Below are 20,731 nucleotides of genomic sequence, written 5' to 3' on the forward strand. Positions count from 1 at the left end.
CTACAATTCGGTTTTTAGTTTTTACTTCAAATTATTTTATCTAACACTAAAATGTTATAATATTATGCGCGATGCGATTACAAAAAAAATCGTGCGTTCGTTTGTTGCCAAGTTTTTTTAAGTCTGTTACGTTTTTGAAATGTCAGTCATCAAAATTGTTTGTCATTCACAATAGACTTGATCAGAATAAATTCACCACGATCATTCACAGCAGAGTTGCATTGCAGACAGTGTTGCCATATAAATTTCAACGAAATCCTTCAAATTTAACAAAAAAAATAATTAAATAAACAAAATTAATTAAAAGAAATACATTTCACTTATTAACTGAATATCATATCACAATGTTTACAAGAACTCCATATAAAGAATTTTAACATTTATATGTAAAATTTTACAGATAATAACTAAAATCACTTGAAATTAATAAAAAAACAAGTAGGAAAGTATAGTCGGGCATGGCCGACCATATAATTCCCTACACCATGAGTATATTTTTAACATTTTTATATTTTATAAAGAAACTTTTTATGTTGAATATTACCATAATTCCAAAATATTTAAGCAATTTATTGATAAAAAAAAACTAAAATTTCTAAATGAGGCTTTTTATAGGTCAAATATGGGCCGATCCTCGGTAAATTTAGGAAAAGGATATATTTTTTAAGACATTTTTGAAGGGGGGTTTGTATGGGGGCTAGGGTCAAATAAGGGCCGATCCTTACGAAAATCTGCAATGTTATTTATTCTTATATAAAACTAATTTGTGCCAATTTTTTGAGAGATAGTAGAATATTTGACGTAATTATGGCATAAAAAGTTCAAATCGGGAGGTACGGTTGTATGGGGGCTAGGTGAAATAATGGATCGATTTCAACCGTTTTCAATAGGCTTCGTCCCTGTGCCAAAAAACATGCTTGGTCCAAATTTCATCAAATTATCTTGAAAATTGCGGCCTGTACCTTGCGCACAAGGTTTACATGGACAACCAGCCCGCCGGATGGACATGTCCTAATCGTGTCAAAAAATGATTCTGAATCGATCGGTATACTTAAAGGTGGGTATTGGACCAATGTTTTTGTATGTTACAAACATCAGCACAAACGTATAATATAGTGGTGTAGGGAATAAAAAATTTACAAAAACAAAAGAAAAAGAAAATACACAACTCAATGATGCCAACAGCATCCAAACATAAAAAATAAACAGCTGAATAAAACCAAATACATCTCCACACGCACATGTACATCTTTATCCAATTCACAGTGTTGTTGTTGCTTTTTTAACAAAGCATGAAAAAAATGTGGCTTTTTTTGATGAAATTTTCAGAGGTTGTCTCGGATTTTTGCTCATATCTCCGTTATTTATAGACCGATTTTGCTGATTTTAAATAGCGATCTTCTCGAAAGCATGTCTAACTGAATTATTGAAGATTCGAATCTCGCCGATATCTGGGGACCTCTAAAAACTGATTTCAACAGACAGGCAGACGGACATGGCTTAATCGACTCTCCGCTATCTATAAGGACCCAGAATATATATACTTTATAGGGTCGGAAAATTATATTATAGAAATTACAAACGGAATGTCAAACTTATATATACCCTTCTCACGAAGGTGAAGGGTATAAACATATCGATTTATAGAAATATCGATAGTTGAATTAAATTTATTATCTGTAACAAAGAGTTTGTCGATTTAATGACGACTTCCACAATTCTATTGACGATTTTTTTCACGAAATTTGACGATTTTGCACCCAAATCATCTTGCAACTATGTTCGAAAAATTGTTTTGTTATTTTTGTCATTCGTACAAAAACAAAACAATGCAATTAATACGTAGTTTCTGAAACAAAAGTTTCTATCTGTGGACATTAAGGAAACTTCAATAGAGAATTAAAAAAAGTTTATCAGCAAAAGTTTCCTAGTGTGGACTAGGTCTAATCAATTCACCTTGTTTATTTTAAAACACATGTTTTTTGCATTTCTTTTTCAACATAATTCATAACAAACTTTTACAAAAGCATTGCTTTTGTACCTTAATAATTAAATTACTTTGCAATTTAATAATATTAATTAAATATAATTTAGTAGGCTAATATCAAATTTAATTAAAAATATTACTAATATAGCAAATTTACATCATAAACTAACAATTTACATATAATATATTACTAAAATGAGTGAATATCGTAGAGGACGTGGTGGAAGAGGTGGCCGTGGAAGAGGAGGTAGTAGTGGTGGCCGACCACCATGGCTGAAAGGTAAAGATATCGGTTTATATTACCGTGATCGACAGCGCCAGCGCAACAAGGAAGAAGAAAACAATGGGCGCATCAAACTCAACCCATCTGTAGATATTCCAAGCGGTGTTCTAGCACAGGTTGAAAACTGCCTCCAGGAATTTGAAAGAGACAGTGAAGATGATCGAGTTTGTGATGAATTTGCACAACATTTTCGTAATTTACTTGATATTAATTTCGAGGAATTCCTAGAGAAATCCAAGAAGTCAGTTAGAAACACTTTGGAACACATTAATTTAGAAGCTAATAATGAACGTTTAAAAGCATCAATGTTGGAAAAAGAAGAATCGCAACAATATCGAAAACTTTACGATATGCGTCAACGTTTACCAGCCATGAAGCAGAGACAAGATGTTTTGAAAGCCATTAATGAAAATCAAGTGGTTCTTATTGTGGGCAGTACTGGATGTGGTAAGACAACACAAGTACCTCAGATATTGCTAGATGAATTTACAAATAATGGTCGAGGGGCAGAATGTCGTATTGTTTGTACGCAACCTAGAAGAATATCGGCTATATCTGTGGCCGAACGTGTGGCTTATGAGAGAGAAGAATCATTGGGTTCTTCGGTGGGTTATCAAATACGTTTGGAAAAGTGAGTGAAAACACATTTAAACAGAAAGTAACACCAGTTGAGGAATGTATTTAATGATATTATCAAATTATTTTGTTTTTCAGCCGCTTGCCTCGAGATTACGGTTCAATTTTATATTGCACCACTGGTATATTATTACAAAAAATGCAAACTAATCCTTTATTAATTGGTATAAATATCATAATATTGGATGAAATTCATGAACGTAGTGTAGAAACTGATCTTTTAATGGCTATACTTAAAAAGGTAAGATAAAAGTGTATGACTAGACTATACACTATAGTATAGAGTTGACTATAGACTACACTATAGACTAAACTTGACTATAGACAAGGCTATGAATATTCCAATGGAATCCTATTTCTTTTTGATAGATATTACCTCATCGTGCCGATCTTAAAGTGATATTAATGAGTGCCACAGTTTCAGAGGAAACATTTTGTGAATATTTTAATAATTGTTTTACTCTCTACATTGAGGGTACTCTGTTTCCCGTTGAAGTTCTTTATCTGGAGGATGTTTTACAAGAAACCGGATTTACTGGATTTGAAAAACCCGCAATTACTCAAAATTCTCATGGTCGTGGTAGGAGACGTGATGATAGAGAAGGTGAACGTAATAATCAATACAATCAAATGATATCTACGTATTTACCGGCATTACAAGGCAAATATGATCGTCAAGTAATCGATACTATAAGAAAATATAAAGATACAGAGGGTTGCGAAAATTTACTCTTTTTGGAACATTTAATATTTCATATATGTGAACATAAACCACCCGGAGCTATTTTGGTATTTTTACCAGGTTTTGAAAGAATTTCTAAATTGACAACGCAATTGCAAAAACCTGCTAGCCCAAAACACAGAGAATTGGCTCAAAAGATACAAGTGTATCCGCTGCATTCAATGATGCCTACAGTCAATCAGAAGAGTATTTTTAAGCCCGCCCCAGATGGTATGCGTAAAATTATATTATCAACTATTTTGGCAGAGACTTCAGTAACCATAGACGATGTGGTTTATGTTATAAATACGGGTAAAACTAAAAGTAAAGATTACGACGTTTCACAAAACATACAAACCTTAGAGGAACAATGGGTCAGTAAAGCCAATACGCAACAGCGTAAAGGACGTGCTGGACGTGTGCAACCGGGTATTTGTTATAATTTATTTACCAGGTATATAACAGTTATTTTAAAGAGTTTCTATTGTTTAAAATTTGCTTTATTTACCAATAGAATTAGAGAACGTCTAATGTTTGAAGTGCCTATACCGGAAATTTTGCGCAGTAAATTGGAATCTATTATTTTAAATCTTAAACTTTTACACATATCAAATCCTTACGAATTTCTAAAAACTCTAATTAGTGTACCAAACGAACAAGCTATTAGTCATGGCTTAAATTTATTAAAACGGTAAGTATAATTTAGAGAATTTATAATATATTTTGTTAAATAATTTTTAATTTATAGCATAGAGGCCTTAGATGTTAATGATAATTTAACACCATTGGGTTTGCATTTAGCCCGCTTACCCATAGATCCGCAAATGGGTAAAATGATTTTAATGTCTGCCCTTTTTCGCTGTCTGGATCCCATAACCTCTGCTGCTGCTGGTTTATCTTATAAAAGTCCCTTTTACACACCCATGGGTTTGGAAAAAAAGGTGGATGCTATTAAGCGTGAATTGTCTAATAATTGTAAAAGTGATCATTTATTAATACACAACGTTATCGAGGGCTATCGTGAGGCCAAAGATAACAATTGTAATATGAACTATTGCTATGAGAATTTTCTTAGTCACACGACACTTACACAAATTGAAAATATGAAACGACAATTTGCTGATTTATTGAGAAATTCAAGTTTTTTGGAATCATCAAATTGTTGTGGTAAAAGTTCGAATGTTAATTCGTCAAATGTGCCTCTGTTGAGGGCGATTATTGCTGCTGGCCTTTATCCAAATATAGCATTTTTAAGGTAATCTTAGAAAATAATGAACTCTTCAAAATTGTATTTTTTCTCTTTATATTTGTGGTAAAAAGGCTAAAGTACCTTTTTGCCACAGATATATTTGGTAAATTAAAGTTTTATATATATTTTTTTGCAATTTATGAACTTTAAAGTGTTTTTTATTTAGACAAGTGAAGCAAAGAGGCAACAGATGTCATGCGCTGCATAAAATGTCAACACCGGAAGATAAGCGTGTAAATTTTCATCCTTCCTCTATTAATTGTGGTCAGACATCATTTGATTCTAAGTAAGTTAATAACAAACAAGTAAGAAATTATAGTCGGCCGAAGACGACAATATATAATACCCTACACCTGTTACAAAAAGTAAAATGTGACAAAGTTTTCAAAAGGAAACATTAAGGTTAAATTGTACCTGGTTTCCCCTCTGGGGCATGTTACCTTGGCGAGACCTCCGCCTTGGTGTTATTGCAATCCCGGGGTATATAGAGGTAGCCAATACCTCCGGTCTGACCGGGACTGAAAAATTTGGTTACAGTCTACTGTTTGGCTTAGTCCTTGCATAGATTGTCAGAGGTCAGACCAGAGCACCGCATAGTCTGGTACTACGGGTGGCCAGTTGCCCGCAGGACTATGTCCTGGCTGGTCAGTTGGTTGAGGTTCCTTCGGGATCCACGTAGTGGCTGTGGTTTAAACCCAAATTCGCGGGAAGAGTAAGTGGCGGTTAAAAGACTGATGCATGATAATAGTCAATATTTCGGGATAAGTTCGGTGCTGTTGCCGAAAATCAACAGATACCCCACAGAGGAGTGACTGTGGGACTAAGCGTTGGAAATGGGTTGGAGTCAATTGTATATGATACGGAATGAATGTAGAGGTATGCGGGCCTCATCCATCCGTATATCTAAATGAGTGTGTCGTATGTTTTTCTCTATGAATGTGTCGAATAAATGAGATGTGTGCTGGGTTGAATGATGATGGATGAAAGGTATCATATACAAGTGATACCGATTAATTTTCCTTCCTTGTCCAGATATGTTCAGAGTATACTCTGTTCATATCAGGCTTACCACAGCGTGTCACTGTGAGTAAGAACGGTGTCTACGGCTTATTGATGGATCGTGCTTCGGTCCACCGGTTGCGTCTCTAGGTGCTGTTGCCGAATCAACAGAGCCTTAGTAGTGTGGATGTCTTTCAACGTGACTACTTTGGCAAGAGATAGATAGCTCGAGTACTCCAGCAAAGTACTTGCGCATGGTACCGGTCAAAGCCAATGTGCAAAAATTGCCACCTGAGTCTCATTGAAGACAAAGGTGCGATGGTACCGTACTCAAAGTCTACCCTGGTGAGACCACCGTGAGATAAGGCCGACGAGGTGCTCACGTAAAACTCTCGACAAGTACTTTGCCTCCCCCGCATGTTACTGGCGACTGGTGTTAAATCTAAAGACCAAATGTGAACTAAAATTGGTCGCACTGTGCTTACCTTGCAGATGGCTGACAGACTAGAGCACCGTAAGGTACTACGGTGAGACGCATGACTATGTCCTGGCTCAGTCCTATCCCACGTAGTGGCTGAACCCAAATTCGGACCCGAAGGAACCTCAGTACCAGCCGTGACAACTGACCACCGTGAGATAAGGCCGACACGGCAGGTGCTCACGTTAAAACTCTCGACAGTCTGTACTTTGCCTCCCCCGGGGGCATGTTACCTTGGCGAGACCACCGCCTTGGTGTTATTGCAATCCCGGGGTATAAAGAGGTGCCCAATACCTCCGGTCTGACCGGGACTGAAAAATTGGTTGTTTCGGTCTACTGTTTGGCTTAGTCCTTGCATAGATTGGCAGAGGTCAGACTAGAGCACCGCATAATATGGTACTACGGTGGCCAGTTGTACGCAGGACTATGTCCTGGCTGGTCAGTTGGTTGAGGTTCCTTCGGGATCCACGTAGTGGCTGTGGTTTAAACCCAAATTCGCGGGAAGAGTAAGTGGCGGTTAAAAGACTGATGCATGATAATAGTCAATATTTCGGGATATGTTCGGTTCTGTTGCCGAAAATCAAGAGGTACCCCACAGAGGAGTGACTGTGGGACTAAGCGGAATGAATGTAGAGGTATGCGGGCCTCATCCACCCGTATATCTAAATGAGTGTGTTTTATGTATTTCTCTATGAATGTGTCGAATAAATGTGTGTGGGTTGAATGATGATGGATTCGGGGGGTCTAGTTTTATGAGGGCTAGGTGGAATAATGGGCCGATGTTAACCATTTTCAATAGGCTTCATCTACGGTACCATAGCAAATCATGTACGATATTATTTCATTATCTCCAAAATTGCGACCTGTAGTTTCATTTCACTGTTTACAAAACCTATTCGGGGGTACAGTTGGGTAGTGGCTTGGTGGGACGGACATAGCAGATCATGTACTTTCATTTCATTATCTCCAAAATTGAGACTGTTTACAAAACCTAAACTGTTTACAAAACCTATTCGGGGGTACAGTTGGGTGGGGGCTTGGTGATCGGGACGGACATAGCTAAATCTACTCAGAAAATGATTCTGAGTCGATTGGTATACTTAAAAGTGGGTATAGGACCAATATTATTGTGTGTAGCGGTACAAACATCAGCACAAACCCAATATACCCTCCCCACTAAAGTGATGTAGGGTACAATAAGCTAGGTTTTAATTGTAATTTATAATAATTTAAAAAATTGTTGAACCAAAGTTTAAATTTTTTTAAAACGTTATTAATGTTTTTAAACATTATTATAAAATTATTTTATGTTCAAAAAAGTAGAATTTTTCGAATAATTTTCTACAAAAAAACCTTTTATGTGGAAAAATTTCTATTCAAACAAACTTTTGTTTTGAAAAATCTTATAAAAAGTAAAATGTTTCTATGAAAATAGATTTTTTATATTAAGAGAATATCTCGAAAAAATTTCAATAACAAAAAATTTTTTTCAAAAAACTTTCCAAAAAATTTTTTTTTAAAAAGCGTTTTTGAAAAAAAGTTAAGTTTATTATTTTAATAGTAAACCATTTTTTCAATTTATTTTCAGTTATTTTGTTTATTTGCAAAAACAAAGATCTAAAGAAGTGTATTTATTGGATGCCACTATGGTTTTTCCCATGGCCCTGTTAATATTTGGTGATGGTGTTCAAAAAGGCATAACTGATGAAAAACAACCCTACATAAGTGTAGCTAATAAATACTTGTAGGTTTTTCTTTAATTATTGTGTTGAAAAACTTTTAATATTTGGTTTATTAAAATGTTTAGCTTTAAATGTAATGAGAACTCTTCATTGTTTATACTGAGATTGCGTGAAAAACTTGGCGTTCTATTGCAAAAGAAGGTCTTATACCCGTCACCCATCGAAATCAATAGCAAGGATGAAAAGCTTATAAAGTAAGTAAAGTTAATAAAAAAAATTTTAAATATTTTCTAGAACATAGATCTTGCTTTAAAACATTTTATAAATTAAAAAAATAACTGCTAGTATTTAAGTGTTATTTATTTTCTAGCAATTTAATTGCTTATTTGTTTTAAAAATTTCTACTCCATTAGAAATGCATATAAAATACAGTTTGTTAAAACTCAATATTTCTTTGTTATCTTTTAGGGCTATACAAATTTTGCTCTCTTTGGATGATGCCGGCGATCTTTCTGATCAGTTTCTATCGACTGATGATGAAGATGATGGATCTATACCTTCACAAAGATTTAAATCCACTATCTAAATAAACAAAAAGAAAAAATCCATAAAACATAATAAGAAATATATAGTGGAATAAATGTGCATGTGTGTTAAATGATGTCTGTGTGTGTTTTGTGATCTGCACTGTTTCTTTTTAGTTTAATCATCTTCAAGTAAAGCAAATGTATTGCGTGATGTAGAAGGTGGGGTTAATTCGCGTTCATTTAAATCTTCGTCATCTTCATCGGCATTGGTTTCATCATTGGAACTGCTTAGTTCATCGGTGTCATAAGCACCTTGGATAAGAAAAAACAAAAGAAAATGTCATTCATTTCATTATTAAATTTTATATATAATAGACCTACTTTCCGAATTAAGCGAAGAAGTATCTTCATTATCCATATTATTTTTATCATCCTCATCATTATCATCATCTCCCGGTAAGTTTTGATATTTCTTGACCTCTTCTATGTCTGCATGTTTTAGCCACATTTCACGTTGTTCATTAAACTGCGGTGGATAGAATTGTAAAATCAATTGTAGTTGACCTGCAACACAGGAACGCAACAAATGATTTGCTGCCCGATAACGATCAGGCCTACCCGATTTAGCTATTATAAAGCCACGCTTAAAAGCCCAAGCATCTGCTATGGCCACCGGTGACCATTCATCGTAATCTTCTGGTAAATGAATTTTTAAAATTTTCGGTAAATCCAAGTGTTCGGCTATCAATTGTATAGAACGATAAGGCACTTGCAATTGTGAGATGGGAAAACTACCCAGCATAACTTGCAAGTATTTCGATGTTGACGATGGAAACACCAAACCGGGACAATCACAGAGACGCACAAGATTTGTAAGGAAAATTGTCTGAAAGTGTTTTGTGTGTCCGGGGGTACGGCTAACACTTACTACTTTACGTCCTTTAAGGGCATTGATAAGTGATGATTTACCCACATTGGGAAAACCTACACAACCTAAGGTTAAAATACCTTTGTGATACTTTTCATGTTTTTGTCCATCACCTTCGTGTGGCATCGTACTTTGTAACTCATCGGTACATTTTTCCACAGTTTCAATTTCATTATCGAGGCAAACATTATCGACATTCATGTCTTCGAGGATTTTCTGTTCCCAACTTGTGAGATCCACTTCGGATTGTACAATTTTTTGACATTCTTTGAAAATATTGTACACGCCTTCAATACTGCGTTTATAGTCTAAGCGACGACGTTGTTGAGTGCCTAGAAAAAAGTTTGAAAATTGTACATCTTTCCATTAAGACAGTTTAAAAGTTGTCTATAATTTTGTAGAATTTTTTCTATAAAAATTTAATTTTGTAGAAAAATTTCTTTAAAAAGAGAAATTCCAAAAATTTTCTGTAAAAATAGATTTTTTCGAAAATTTGTACAGATAGAGCTTTTTGAAAAATTCTGTTTGTTTCCTTATTATTTACCATTCTTAGCTTGTGCTGGATTCGAAGCAAATATAACCACTGGTAAACCAGGATAAGTGGTTTTAAAGTAATCACGCCAGGCTACTACCACTTCTGGAGCCACCAAATCCACTTTATTAAGAATTAAAATGGCATGTTTTCCCAGCTTATTGATAATATGATCATACAAAGCGGGCGGGAACATAAGGGTCTAAAACACATACACGCAATATTAATGAAGTTGTTATTAACATTAAAATTAATAAAAATTTCTTACCGAATAACGAACATCCACAATGATTAGCAAAATATCGGATATTTCTAAAACACGCCACAATTGACGCCATGTTTCCAAGTTTAATTCAAACAAAGATAAATCTTTATTTTCGGACTTTTGTTTATCCTGTAGCTTTTCTACATATTCCTGTTTAATTTAAAGTATAGTTTTGAATTAAATTTTTTTAAGATTTCATCTTTAGTAAAGACTTACGCGAAAATACTTATTTTCATTACGATCCAGAGTGACCTTATCCATGTCATAACTCCATTCGGGACGTATGGGAAAATCATAGCCCTCATAAAAACTGGCATCAATTTCCCTTTGCTTAGGTGTGGCTGGATTGTAAGGTTTCAAACCTTCTAACTTCAAACGTTCCAATTCCTTTCTAGACTCCTGGTAGAAGCAAAGATTGTAACGATTTACATTTTTATTGCGCCCGCCGGCACCACCACTGGGCTGAGAGCGCATCATTAATTTACGTGCAATAAATTCATTATCTTCGGTAGTTTCGCCATCATCATTATCATTCTGAGTTCTTAAATATTTCTGTGAACCTGTGGGTGAGTTTATTTTTATTTTATTTGTACAAACAAAAATTAATAAAAAAAAAAAAAAAAAAATAACAACAAAAGAGAATGAACCACTTGAATGATGAGTATGGGACTTGACTGTATGCGCTATTTCTAGAACACATTAATTTTTATTCACACCCATCATTATTATTGTTAACGAAATGTTTGTGTATACGAACAAATTAATTTACCTTTTAATTGTCGCTTTTGCAACAATTGATCCTTCTTCTTTTTGCCACTGAAGGGCGTTTTGCGTCTGGTTTGTGGCATTTTGCTTTAAACAATTAAAATTTTTAAAAGTTTTCTTTTTTCAATTCTTTTTTTATTTATTTGATTTATTTTCACTTTTGCAAATTATGTTGCAATAATGTGGATCCGGCATAAATAAAACCAGATTAAACAATAAATAAAAACAGCTGTCTCAAACAAAGTTGCATAAATTAGTATAGATGTTTTGGTATATTAAAAAATACAACTTTGTAGTTTTTATTATCGGAGACAAGAACCAAGTGTGCTGTTTTTTGCTGAGGCTCAGCAAAATTTCCAATAGCCGTTTTATTTATATGAACTAAGCATTAAGGTTTTATAAATCGACTTTCGAATAATCGAACAATCGACTTTTTGTCGAAAAAAGTCGTCTATGAAAAAAGTCGAAAAGTCGACTTTGTAAATAAAAGTCGAAAAAAGTCGGAAAGTCGAAAAAAGTCGGAAAGAGTCAAAAAAAAGTCGAAAAGTAGAAAAGTCGGAAAAAGTCGAAAAAAGTCAAAAAGTCGGAATAAGTCGAAAAAAGTCTGAAAAACTCGAAGAAGTCGAAAAAAGTCAAAAATGGTCGGAAAAAGTCGAAAAAATTCGAAAAAAGTCGGAAAATGTCGAAGTCGAAAAACGTCGAAAGAAGTCGAAAAAAATCGGAAAAATCGAAAAGTCAAAAAGTCGGAAAAAGTCGAAAAGTCGACTATTTATAAAATATTAAAAGTCGAAAAGTCGAAAAATCGACTTTTAACTAAATGCAAAATGTCGAAAGTCGACTTTTCATAAAATGCAAAAAGTCGAAAAGTCGACTTTTCGTTTCAACTATAGAACCCTACTAAGCATGCTACTAAGAGGTGGGATATCTCAGCAAAATCGTTCCGGTAAGAAATGTACGTGTTTGTGTGTCGATTCGAGCAAATTTTGCTGAGGTCTGTAGCCTCAGCAAAAATTTCCATTTAAAAAATGGAAATGACGCCACAAGGAATGCAAATGATTAATGTGAAAACGAAAAAATGGATTATTTGATCGTCCGCCATTTAACATAGGGTTAAAGAGGGACAATGCGCCACTTTTCTTTTTTACGAATGTAGCAACAAATTTTAACACAATTAAGTTCCTCGCAAGACCAAATCTTTCTACAAAATTTTTTGAGAATCGGACCCTACCTCCCATATAAGGTCCATTTCAGAAAATGTCTTTAACACTCATTTCTGGGCTAAAAATTCGAGAATAGCGATGAAAGTTTCTAACAAGTAAGTTTCTAAAAAGTCAAAACCTATCTACCTATTTTTTTAGTATCGGATCATAAATGATCCTGCCTCTCATATAAGGTCCTCTTCTGAAAATTACTATAACGTTCATTACAGGCTTAAAAATATGAATATAGTGACGAAATTCGACACACGTAAGTTTTATGAGAGATAAAATCTACCAAATTAGATATTTGATCCACCGCCCATACAAGGTCCGAATTACTGGAAAAAATACGCATAAGATAATAAAATTTGACACAATTAATTTACTCGCGAGCCAAAAACCTCTATCAACTATTAAGTTGTCAAAATGATATCCTACAAAAAACTACTGATGATACAAAACACCAATAAAATTTAATAAAATTTAAATGTCCTAATTTGAGGACCCCCCGCCGGACCCCAGGTTGGCCTATAAGGTCCAAATTCAAAACCTAAACTCGACAATACCTCCTCTTTGTGCATAACATTAAAATCGGATTAACCGTTTAGAAGTTACCGAAATATTTCCCTCTTTTTTTCCTATACCACTGTGTATTGTAGGGACTAGCTATTTGATTTTTCGAGTAGTATCTTAAATATGGACTAGACCCTAAACTAGATTCTGGACTAGTCTACACAGAAAGAAAAATCCGGCAGAAATGTAACGACCACCGTTGTAATTTTGACAACGCATCGTTGTCTTTAAAACAACGAATTGTTGTTATATCGGTTGCGCTTTTTATCATTTCGGTAATTCATTGTTGTGCTTTCGATTTGATAACATCGTGTATTTGTATACCTACCATCAAAAAAGATGGGGAGTATATTGTTTTTGTCAATCCACTTTTAATACATTGAAATTCGACCTAAAAGTCTCTAACTCATTTTATAAGGATCGGTCCTTTATTGACCCTACCACTCATATACGATCCCCTTTAGAAAATTACTTTAACGCTCATTTCTAGCTTAAATCTGCAAGTACAGCGATGAAATTTGACACAAACAAATTTTCGTATCAGTCAAAAACTCTCCGATAAAATTTATAAAGATCAGTCTAAAAATGATCCTACCTCCCTATAAGGTCCCTTTAGAAAATGACTTTATGATTCAATATAGAACTAATAAATGAGAAAATTGCTTCGATTATTAATAAAGATGTTTTAATGATAAAACATCTTGTTTATATATTTGTTTTTGATTTTACAACTGTCCGTGCATACTTTGACAACGGATGTTGTCAACCTTAACAAAACTTGTTCCAAATTAATTTGAAATAAAACTGCATTTTTTATATTTCATAAAATTTTACATATTTATTTTTCACTAAATATTTGTTTTTTTTTTTTTTTATTATTTTCATGTTATTTTTTATAATTAAATTTTTCTTTGTTAAATTAACTATGTAGAAATTGTTTTTAAACTTTTCGTTTTTATTTTGGTTTCTTTGGTAAAAAAGTGTGACCGTTAAGAAGAAGGGGGTATAGAGAGATATAAAGGGAGGAGTAAAATAAATAAAAAATGCTCAATATTATATGTGTGAGTGTATGTGTACAATGCAATTGTATTGTGTTTTGTTTTTGCTTCCTTTTTGTTTTTATTTGTATTGTTGACTTTTGAAGTGTACGTTACAAAGTTTTGTTACAATTTTTAGGTTTATTTTTTGAATATTCAAAATTATATTAAATTACTAAATTTCGTTTATTATAAACATACAATAATACATACTGGTATGATTTTTTTAAGTTTTTGGATTCTTTTTGAATTAGTATATGTATTTCGTTTAAATATTTGGTTTACTTCTTCTTAATTTTTTTTTGCAAATATTTTCATTTTTGAGTATATAAATTAACTAAATTTATGACTAACTGTTTTTGGGATTTTTTTCTTTGTTTTTGCATTAAAATATGCAATGTTATGTTGTATCGCTTAGAATTTAATTCATACATTTTGTTTAATACATTTATTTATTTCATTTATTTTTTTATAATTTCTTTAACTATAATTTTACAGATATTTAATATCTTAATGATAAGATTTTAGTTTTTTTAATTAATCTATTTTTTATATTTAACTATTTATTTAAATTAGGGATTTTACAGTTAAAATATATTAAACTAGATTTTTGTTTTAAATGTAGTTATTAACCTAATTTATAGATAGTTAATAATATTTTTTATAGTAGTTTTATAAATTTTAAACTAAATCGTTTATTTTTGTGCTTAGTTCAATATTTAAACTTTAGAAGTTCGTTTTTTTTAACAGAAGTTTAGTTATGAAATAATATACATATACATTTTTGTTATAAACTCAACAATGTTCTTAAGAACTTTTTGTTTTTGTTATATAAAGATTTTTTTATTGTTTATTTTACAGGAGTTGTTTATGGTTTTTACTTTAAGTTTTATAGATAACTAAAATAAAAAATTTATAGTTTAAAAACTTTTTTTGGTAGTTGTAATGAAGGTTATTTGTTGTTATAAAGGTACAGAGATACTGACAGTGTGTGTATGTGTTTTTTTCTTTCATTTTGGTTAGTTTATAAATATTACTGTATTTCTTTGTGAAGTGCTATATAGTTTAATGTTATCTAAATATGTACTTAATAACTAAATGCACAGTGGGTAAATTGGAAATAAAATTTAATTTCTTCAATAAAAAACATTTGAAAAATTATTATACGTTACATATTAAATTTCGTTACAGAAATAATTATTATTATATTTGCGTTGAATAATACAGATATAGTAGATACAAAATTTAAATAAATAACATTTGGTTATAGTCTATAGAGTACGAATATACTTGTAATTTTATCCGAAAACTTCATTTAGTTTCCTTTTTAAAATGAAAACCCCTGCGTTTGTAAGTATACACCGAACGTATGAGTGTTATTTAATTTGCATAAATATCAAGTATTCGCCCCTAGTTGCGAAAACTTTGCACATTTTCCTTTAAAAATAATGTCAAATATAATTTAAAACTATATATTGAAAATAAATTCATTTTCTATAGCTTATATGGAATAAAGAGTTGTATATGGACCGATTCTAATGAAATTTGTTAGAGCCAAATTAGTTTATGTATATGTATAGGGACTAGCATCAAATGTGTCCTGATGTTTACCAAAGTACAATTTTTGGATGAAAATTATTTTTAGAGTAACTTTTACAATATAATTTTTCGATCCCATGAACGAAAGAAATCAGGAATAACCTGATCAGCTACCAAAGTTTGGCTAACGAATATGAACCAGGCAACAGGCGCAATACTAAAGATTGTTGATATCTGAATTGGTCTGATTTGTGCCAATAAAGTTGTGTTGTGGCTACTAAAGTTTGGCTAACGACAACGGCCTTGCTAACGTGCGCAATACGGGGGAGTGTTTATATCTGGATGCGAAAGATGGTTAAAAACTAAACATTTTTAATTTTTTATTAGTATTCAAATTTGATTTTGTTAAATTAATTTCAAATAAATAAAAAAAAATTTTTACAGAAAAGGTATGCAAATAAGAGCATATACCTGTTTAGTATACAAAGTAATAAAACTATATAAACCAGATATAGTTTTATTACTTTCTGCGTAATACTGCTTATATTTGTTTGTGTGTTACATGTGACAGCTGAATATATAACTCTGACTTATTTTTATTATAATGTATTAACATTTTTCCTTAATTTCGAAATGTCCTAAAACTTTTTTGACAGGAAATGAAATGATCTAAGAAGTGTTATATGGATTTATGTTTAAATTAAAATTATTTATGCAGAATTTCATAGTTATACTAATGTTTACAAAGGAATTATTGACTTTTAAGTCCTATTCTATTCTCCCTCTCATAACCTATTTTTCTAGTTCCAACACAATGCGCTGTATGAGTAGTCATCATCGCACAAGTAATAGAGTAATAATTTTTGCTAAGAAGAAAAGAGATTTGCCAAGCATTCAAAGTTAATATTAATCTGTTGTTATTTATTGCAGACAGAAATATTAACGATAGGAATTTAAGTTGATAGCCAAGCGACACTTTCATTACTAAGCTCTTATGCTACTTGGAAGAAGGATCTCTCACGGCTGGGTCGAATATCTGACATAATAGTATTCTCGAGTCGTAATTCAGGTCTGAGTTGGGGAACAACTCTCGCGTCATCGCGATTATTTCTTAAACGCGTTCAGGCTTGTGTTTGTTGCCTGGCTTTCGACAGTTTTGCGTCTCGCTCGCACTGGTGTAATGTATTACTTCATATAACTGTTCAAAGTTATATGTTGTCTACATTAACCTCGTGCTTTCGTATTACCTCCAGTGAGGTTATGTTTTATTGGTGGAGACCATAGAATACTCAAACGTTTTTAACTGGTGGAGACCATAAAATACTCACGATATAACCTGGTGGAGACCATTTAAACTCAAATATATACGGGTGGAGACCATTAATACTTTTGATGAAATCAAGTCCGGATGCTCCAACTTCCTATATGAAGGTATAGGTCGGTTGGTGGGGTTTTCTCTGGACAAACGTGTGATAACCTGGCAATATGAGTGCTTGATGCACCGCCATCCTAATCAAAACCCAAAAAAAAAAAAAAAAAAAAAATAATAGTATTCTCAGATTATTTCTTCAAAAGGCTGAAAATAAGTGGAATAACCTAGACACATGCAAAGGAGCCCTCCTTCAAAGATAAACACACAAGACACAATACCGAAGTAGGCGGCATATATTGAAATTGATAGTGATAACATGACATAGGGTAGAAGGGGGATCATTCGCCATCTGTCAATGCGAATAATTTGAATACCGATTAATCGATTTTATCGCATTATTAAATTTTGTTTTCGTTTATCGATTATCTATCATCCCTGAAAATTTGAGACATGATTAATTGTTTTTCAAAGGGCTGTGAAAATATTTCACTGTGTGAACTTTTTGTGCTAACTTTTTAAGTTATTGTGATAGAAAAAATATATTCTAAGTATAGTATTAGAATGTCAATAATAGTGAACAATAAGACATAATAAAATTTTCGATAATATAACTTGAAGCCCGAAAAAATTGAAACTAATCACCAGAACTGTCCGTGGGGCACATGCGCCAATTATATGTAATGCTTGTGATGTAGAAACAAATTTGGTTAAAATATAGAAAAAATCAGTAATAATTTGTTTTAATTTTTTTTGTTATGTTTTGTGAAATAAACAATAAATATCTGTTTTATTATACTTTGTTTAATAAATTTTTTTGCAATATTCTCAGTAATGTTTTTTCTGACAACGTTGCAAAAGAAAAAATCTGACGATTGCTAGATATTTTCTGAACATTTTACTGACAATGTTGTAAGATCTGAAATAATGGTTTGTTAGTGTTTGATTTGAATTGAAAATTGAAATGGAATTACATTCCATTTTAAGTGGGACATAGGTGGTGTTTATACGGAACAGATCGGAGACGCGAAGATAATTTTTAACAACGTCTTTTCGAAGATATTACAGTTCCATCGAAAGTTACATTGTAAGTTCGTACTCAGAATCGATGTTCACATCTTTCATGCGGAAGCTTAAATTAAAATTTCTTAAAATTCATCTCATTTACAAACCACTGTGCACTTAACTAATGTTTAAATTGTTCATGTCATTATGAATGTTTTGTTCTTATTATTTATATACCTAAATTATTGGAGTACTTAGTACTGGAAAACTTATTTATTTTAGTTTTTATTATACAATTATATTTACTTACAGACATACAATATATATACATTTATCTTCTATTTATTTATAACTAACTTAATTATAATTACTAGCTAAATGAAGACGTTTTTTTAAATTTACAATTTTATTCAGAAAACTTTGTTTTACATGCACATCATACGAGCGGTGGCATAAGGATGGAAGGAATTTAGAGGGGTCGTTGGTTTTAAGGGGATCTGTGCGTAAGAGTTGCAAAACAAAGTTTGAAAAATGTTGTCTTCATTATGTTTTTCTTTTGCTTATAAACGAATTTTAGTAGAACTTTACGCTATATCGAATCTTTTAGGGGATTGTTGTTTGTTTTTGTTTTTATTATATAAATAGAAATTTACATATTATTCTAATATTATTTAAGTTTATATTAAATTTACTTATTTAAATATTTATGTACTTAGCTAAGGTTTCAAAAATTCTAAAAAAAACATTTTTGTTTTAATATTTTTGTATAAATTTAAATATAAATTAATTTAATCCTTATATACTTAATTTTAAACTAATACTTATTTGTAGGAAACAATTTTAAATTAAATATATTTACAAAATTTTGTATTTATTTTAAATTTAATTTAATAACTTGTCTATATTTAAGTGTAATAATTTCCCTTTTTTTATTTACTTCGTTTTTGTTGCTTTATTTAATTTATAAATAAAATGTTTAATAGTTTTAAGTAAATTATATTTTAGTATTTATTTTGTTGGGTAGAAAAACAACTTAACTTTAAATAAAACTGAAATTAAATTTTTACTTAAAGTTTGATATGTATGTCTTTTTTTATATTATTACAATTTATTTAAATTATTTGTTTGAGTTTGTTAAAAAAAAATATTATAAAATAATAGTATATTTTGTTATTGTTGGGAGGTGGTAATTAAATACATAATTTAAAATTAGTTTATTTTTTTTCATATAAGCTTATTCATATTGCAGTTGGTTTTATTGTTATATTTTTTTGTTTGTTGTTTTAATATTTTTTTTTGGTCCAAGCTTTTATTTATTGTAAAAATAAAATTTAATTAAAAATTTAATAAATTTATAAATTTATAGAAAGTTTAAGAGTGTGAGTTATTCTGATTGTGTTCGAGTTAATTGTTATTGTGCGTGTGTTTATGTTGTATTTGTTTTTGTATGTATTTAGAATGGACCAGTTCTTAAAATATTACTTTGGATGATTTTAAATTTATTTCGTATAAATATAATGTTTAAACAAATTAGTAGCCGTTTTATAAAAAAAAATATTCCGGTGATATCTACTGAAATCTTCCAAATGTGGCAAATAATATTAGACAAGCCGATTATATGTGTCTTAAACTCAATTAACCCTATAGTTTAAAACTGTTAATTTGGTTACTACTTAGTACTTAAAAAAATAAGACCCTCCATAGCAATAGTTTAAGAACAGGATTAATATAGAGTTTTATAAAAGTTTTTCTAAATGAAACCAAGTGTATAAAGTTTTGCAAGTTCTTGTTGTTTTTGAAATGAAAATTATTATTAGATTTGATTATTATTAGATTGAAATGCAAATAACTTAAAAAACACCTGATCTGCGACAGATGATGTTTCTTATCAACCCTGTTTATCTTTTAAATGATATTTTGAAGTGTACATATCTGTCATTTATTCTCACATTAAAACATAAAACAAAAACGTTTTTTTATACCCTACACTACTATATTTAATCCTTACATAACTCCTTTTATAAGAAAACTGGTTTTTCATCAATAAATTACTTAAATACATCGGAATTAAGTTAAAATTCAATATAGTTAAAGTATCGTATGGCAGGTCATGTCCGACTATGCCTTTCCAATATGCGTGAAATTTTGCTTTACTTCAACATACAATAGATAATTTGAGTAACTCAAAAGTAATAATTTCAATACAAAAGATAGAGATCGGCTGCCGGGCCGAGTGTAGAGACTACGAATTGAAGGCATTATTCATTTTAAAACATTTGGAAGCAGTAGGTTTTTGGCTACCATACGAAACTGATTCATAATGATAACCGGAAACTTAAGAGATATCGTATCAATGTAGCTAAAATAATGAACTTAAATTTATTGCGTCCAATATATTATGAATTGCTGAAATCTGAAAATTTCACTAAAAGAAACTCGTGTCGAATGCAACAGATTAGTTTTGCAGTTAAACATGAACACCTAACATTCTAACAAGGAAACGACTAAAAATTTCATCCTCCGACTACTCTTTCTTATGATCGATTAGAAACATCCTCTCAGCAATTGGCTTAGCTCTCGAACAGGGTATTCGAAATGCTGAGTTATTGGAATTCAAAGACGAATATTTCATTTATCGACCAGAAAGATAGGACAAGCTTAAAACTAAATGATTAAAAAAAATCCCGAATTTTTGCGTTATTCATCCATAATCATCAAAATAGAATAAATTAAATGTTAGAGGAATTTTTAGTTACGGTATAAATTTTTAACTAAATAGTAGTTTTGACTACTCTTAATATAATTAGACTATACTCCATACAAAGGTTCTGACTATTGTTTAGATTTCATTACAGAATATCGTTTACGTAATAGTACCCAAACTATAGTTTTCTCTATAGTTCTAACTATGTATGCAGTTTAGGCTATAATCCGTCTAAGTCTATAGTCTAAACTGT

At 31.4% G+C, this 20,731-nt stretch overlaps 3 protein-coding genes across 5 annotated transcripts in view; 1 reads left to right on the top strand and 2 right to left on the bottom strand.

Moving 5' to 3' along the window:
* LOC111680779 (protein diaphanous) overlaps positions 1-119 on the bottom strand; it is a 15,957-nt gene extending 15,838 nt beyond the window's left edge. For all 3 annotated transcript variants that reach the window (XM_046951773.1, XM_046951766.1, XM_046951776.1), the window contains exon 1: positions 1-119. This exon is cut by the window's left edge. The gene's annotated coding sequence lies outside the window, so the exon portion shown is untranslated.
* Positions 120-2,027: 1,908 nt separating this feature from the next.
* Positions 2,028-8,648, top strand: LOC111680596 (ATP-dependent DNA/RNA helicase DHX36). The gene is made up of 9 exons (XM_023442266.2): positions 2,028-2,901; positions 2,985-3,147; positions 3,276-4,081; positions 4,142-4,318; positions 4,376-4,882; positions 5,043-5,162; positions 7,942-8,097; positions 8,161-8,289; positions 8,504-8,648. Exons 1-9 carry the CDS (start codon positions 2,183-2,185, stop codon positions 8,619-8,621), a joined length of 2,895 nt encoding a protein of 964 aa, XP_023298034.2. The 5' UTR covers positions 2,028-2,182; the 3' UTR covers positions 8,622-8,648.
* Positions 8,378-11,267, bottom strand: LOC111680607 (guanine nucleotide-binding protein-like 1). Its single transcript, XM_023442277.2, has 6 exons — positions 11,057-11,267; positions 10,504-10,847; positions 10,291-10,437; positions 10,035-10,224; positions 8,944-9,822; positions 8,378-8,874 (listed from the first exon to the last, which is right to left on the bottom strand). Exons 1-6 carry the CDS (start codon positions 11,133-11,135, stop codon positions 8,738-8,740), a joined length of 1,776 nt encoding a protein of 591 aa, XP_023298045.1. The 5' UTR covers positions 11,136-11,267; the 3' UTR covers positions 8,378-8,737.
* Positions 11,268-20,731: the final 9,464 nt, after the last annotated feature.

Source organism: Lucilia cuprina, chromosome 2, assembly GCF_022045245.1.
Source record: "Lucilia cuprina isolate Lc7/37 chromosome 2, ASM2204524v1, whole genome shotgun sequence".
Lineage (NCBI taxonomy): Eukaryota > Metazoa > Arthropoda > Insecta > Diptera > Calliphoridae > Lucilia > Lucilia cuprina.

Excerpts from the sequence above, each read along its gene's own strand:
- LOC111680596 (XM_023442266.2), top strand. The coding sequence starts at position 2,183 with ATGAGTGAATATCGTAGAGGACGTGGTGGAAGAGGTGGCCGTGGAAGA. Across the intron at positions 4,319-4,375 it reads GGCTTAAATTTATTAAAACG|CATAGAGGCCTTAGATGTTA; the intron begins GTAAGTATAATT and ends TTTAATTTATAG. Across the intron at positions 8,098-8,160 it reads AGTGTAGCTAATAAATACTT|CTTTAAATGTAATGAGAACT; the intron begins GTAGGTTTTTCT and ends TAAAATGTTTAG.
- LOC111680607 (XM_023442277.2), bottom strand. The coding sequence starts at position 11,135 with ATGCCACAAACCAGACGCAAAACGCCCTTCAGTGGCAAAAAGAAGAAG. Across the intron at positions 10,438-10,503 it reads ATGAAAATAAGTATTTTCGC|GAATATGTAGAAAAGCTACA; the intron begins GTAAGTCTTTAC and ends TAAATTAAACAG. Across the intron at positions 9,823-10,034 it reads TCCAGCACAAGCTAAGAATG|GCACTCAACAACGTCGTCGC; the intron begins GTAAATAATAAG and ends ACTTTTTTCTAG.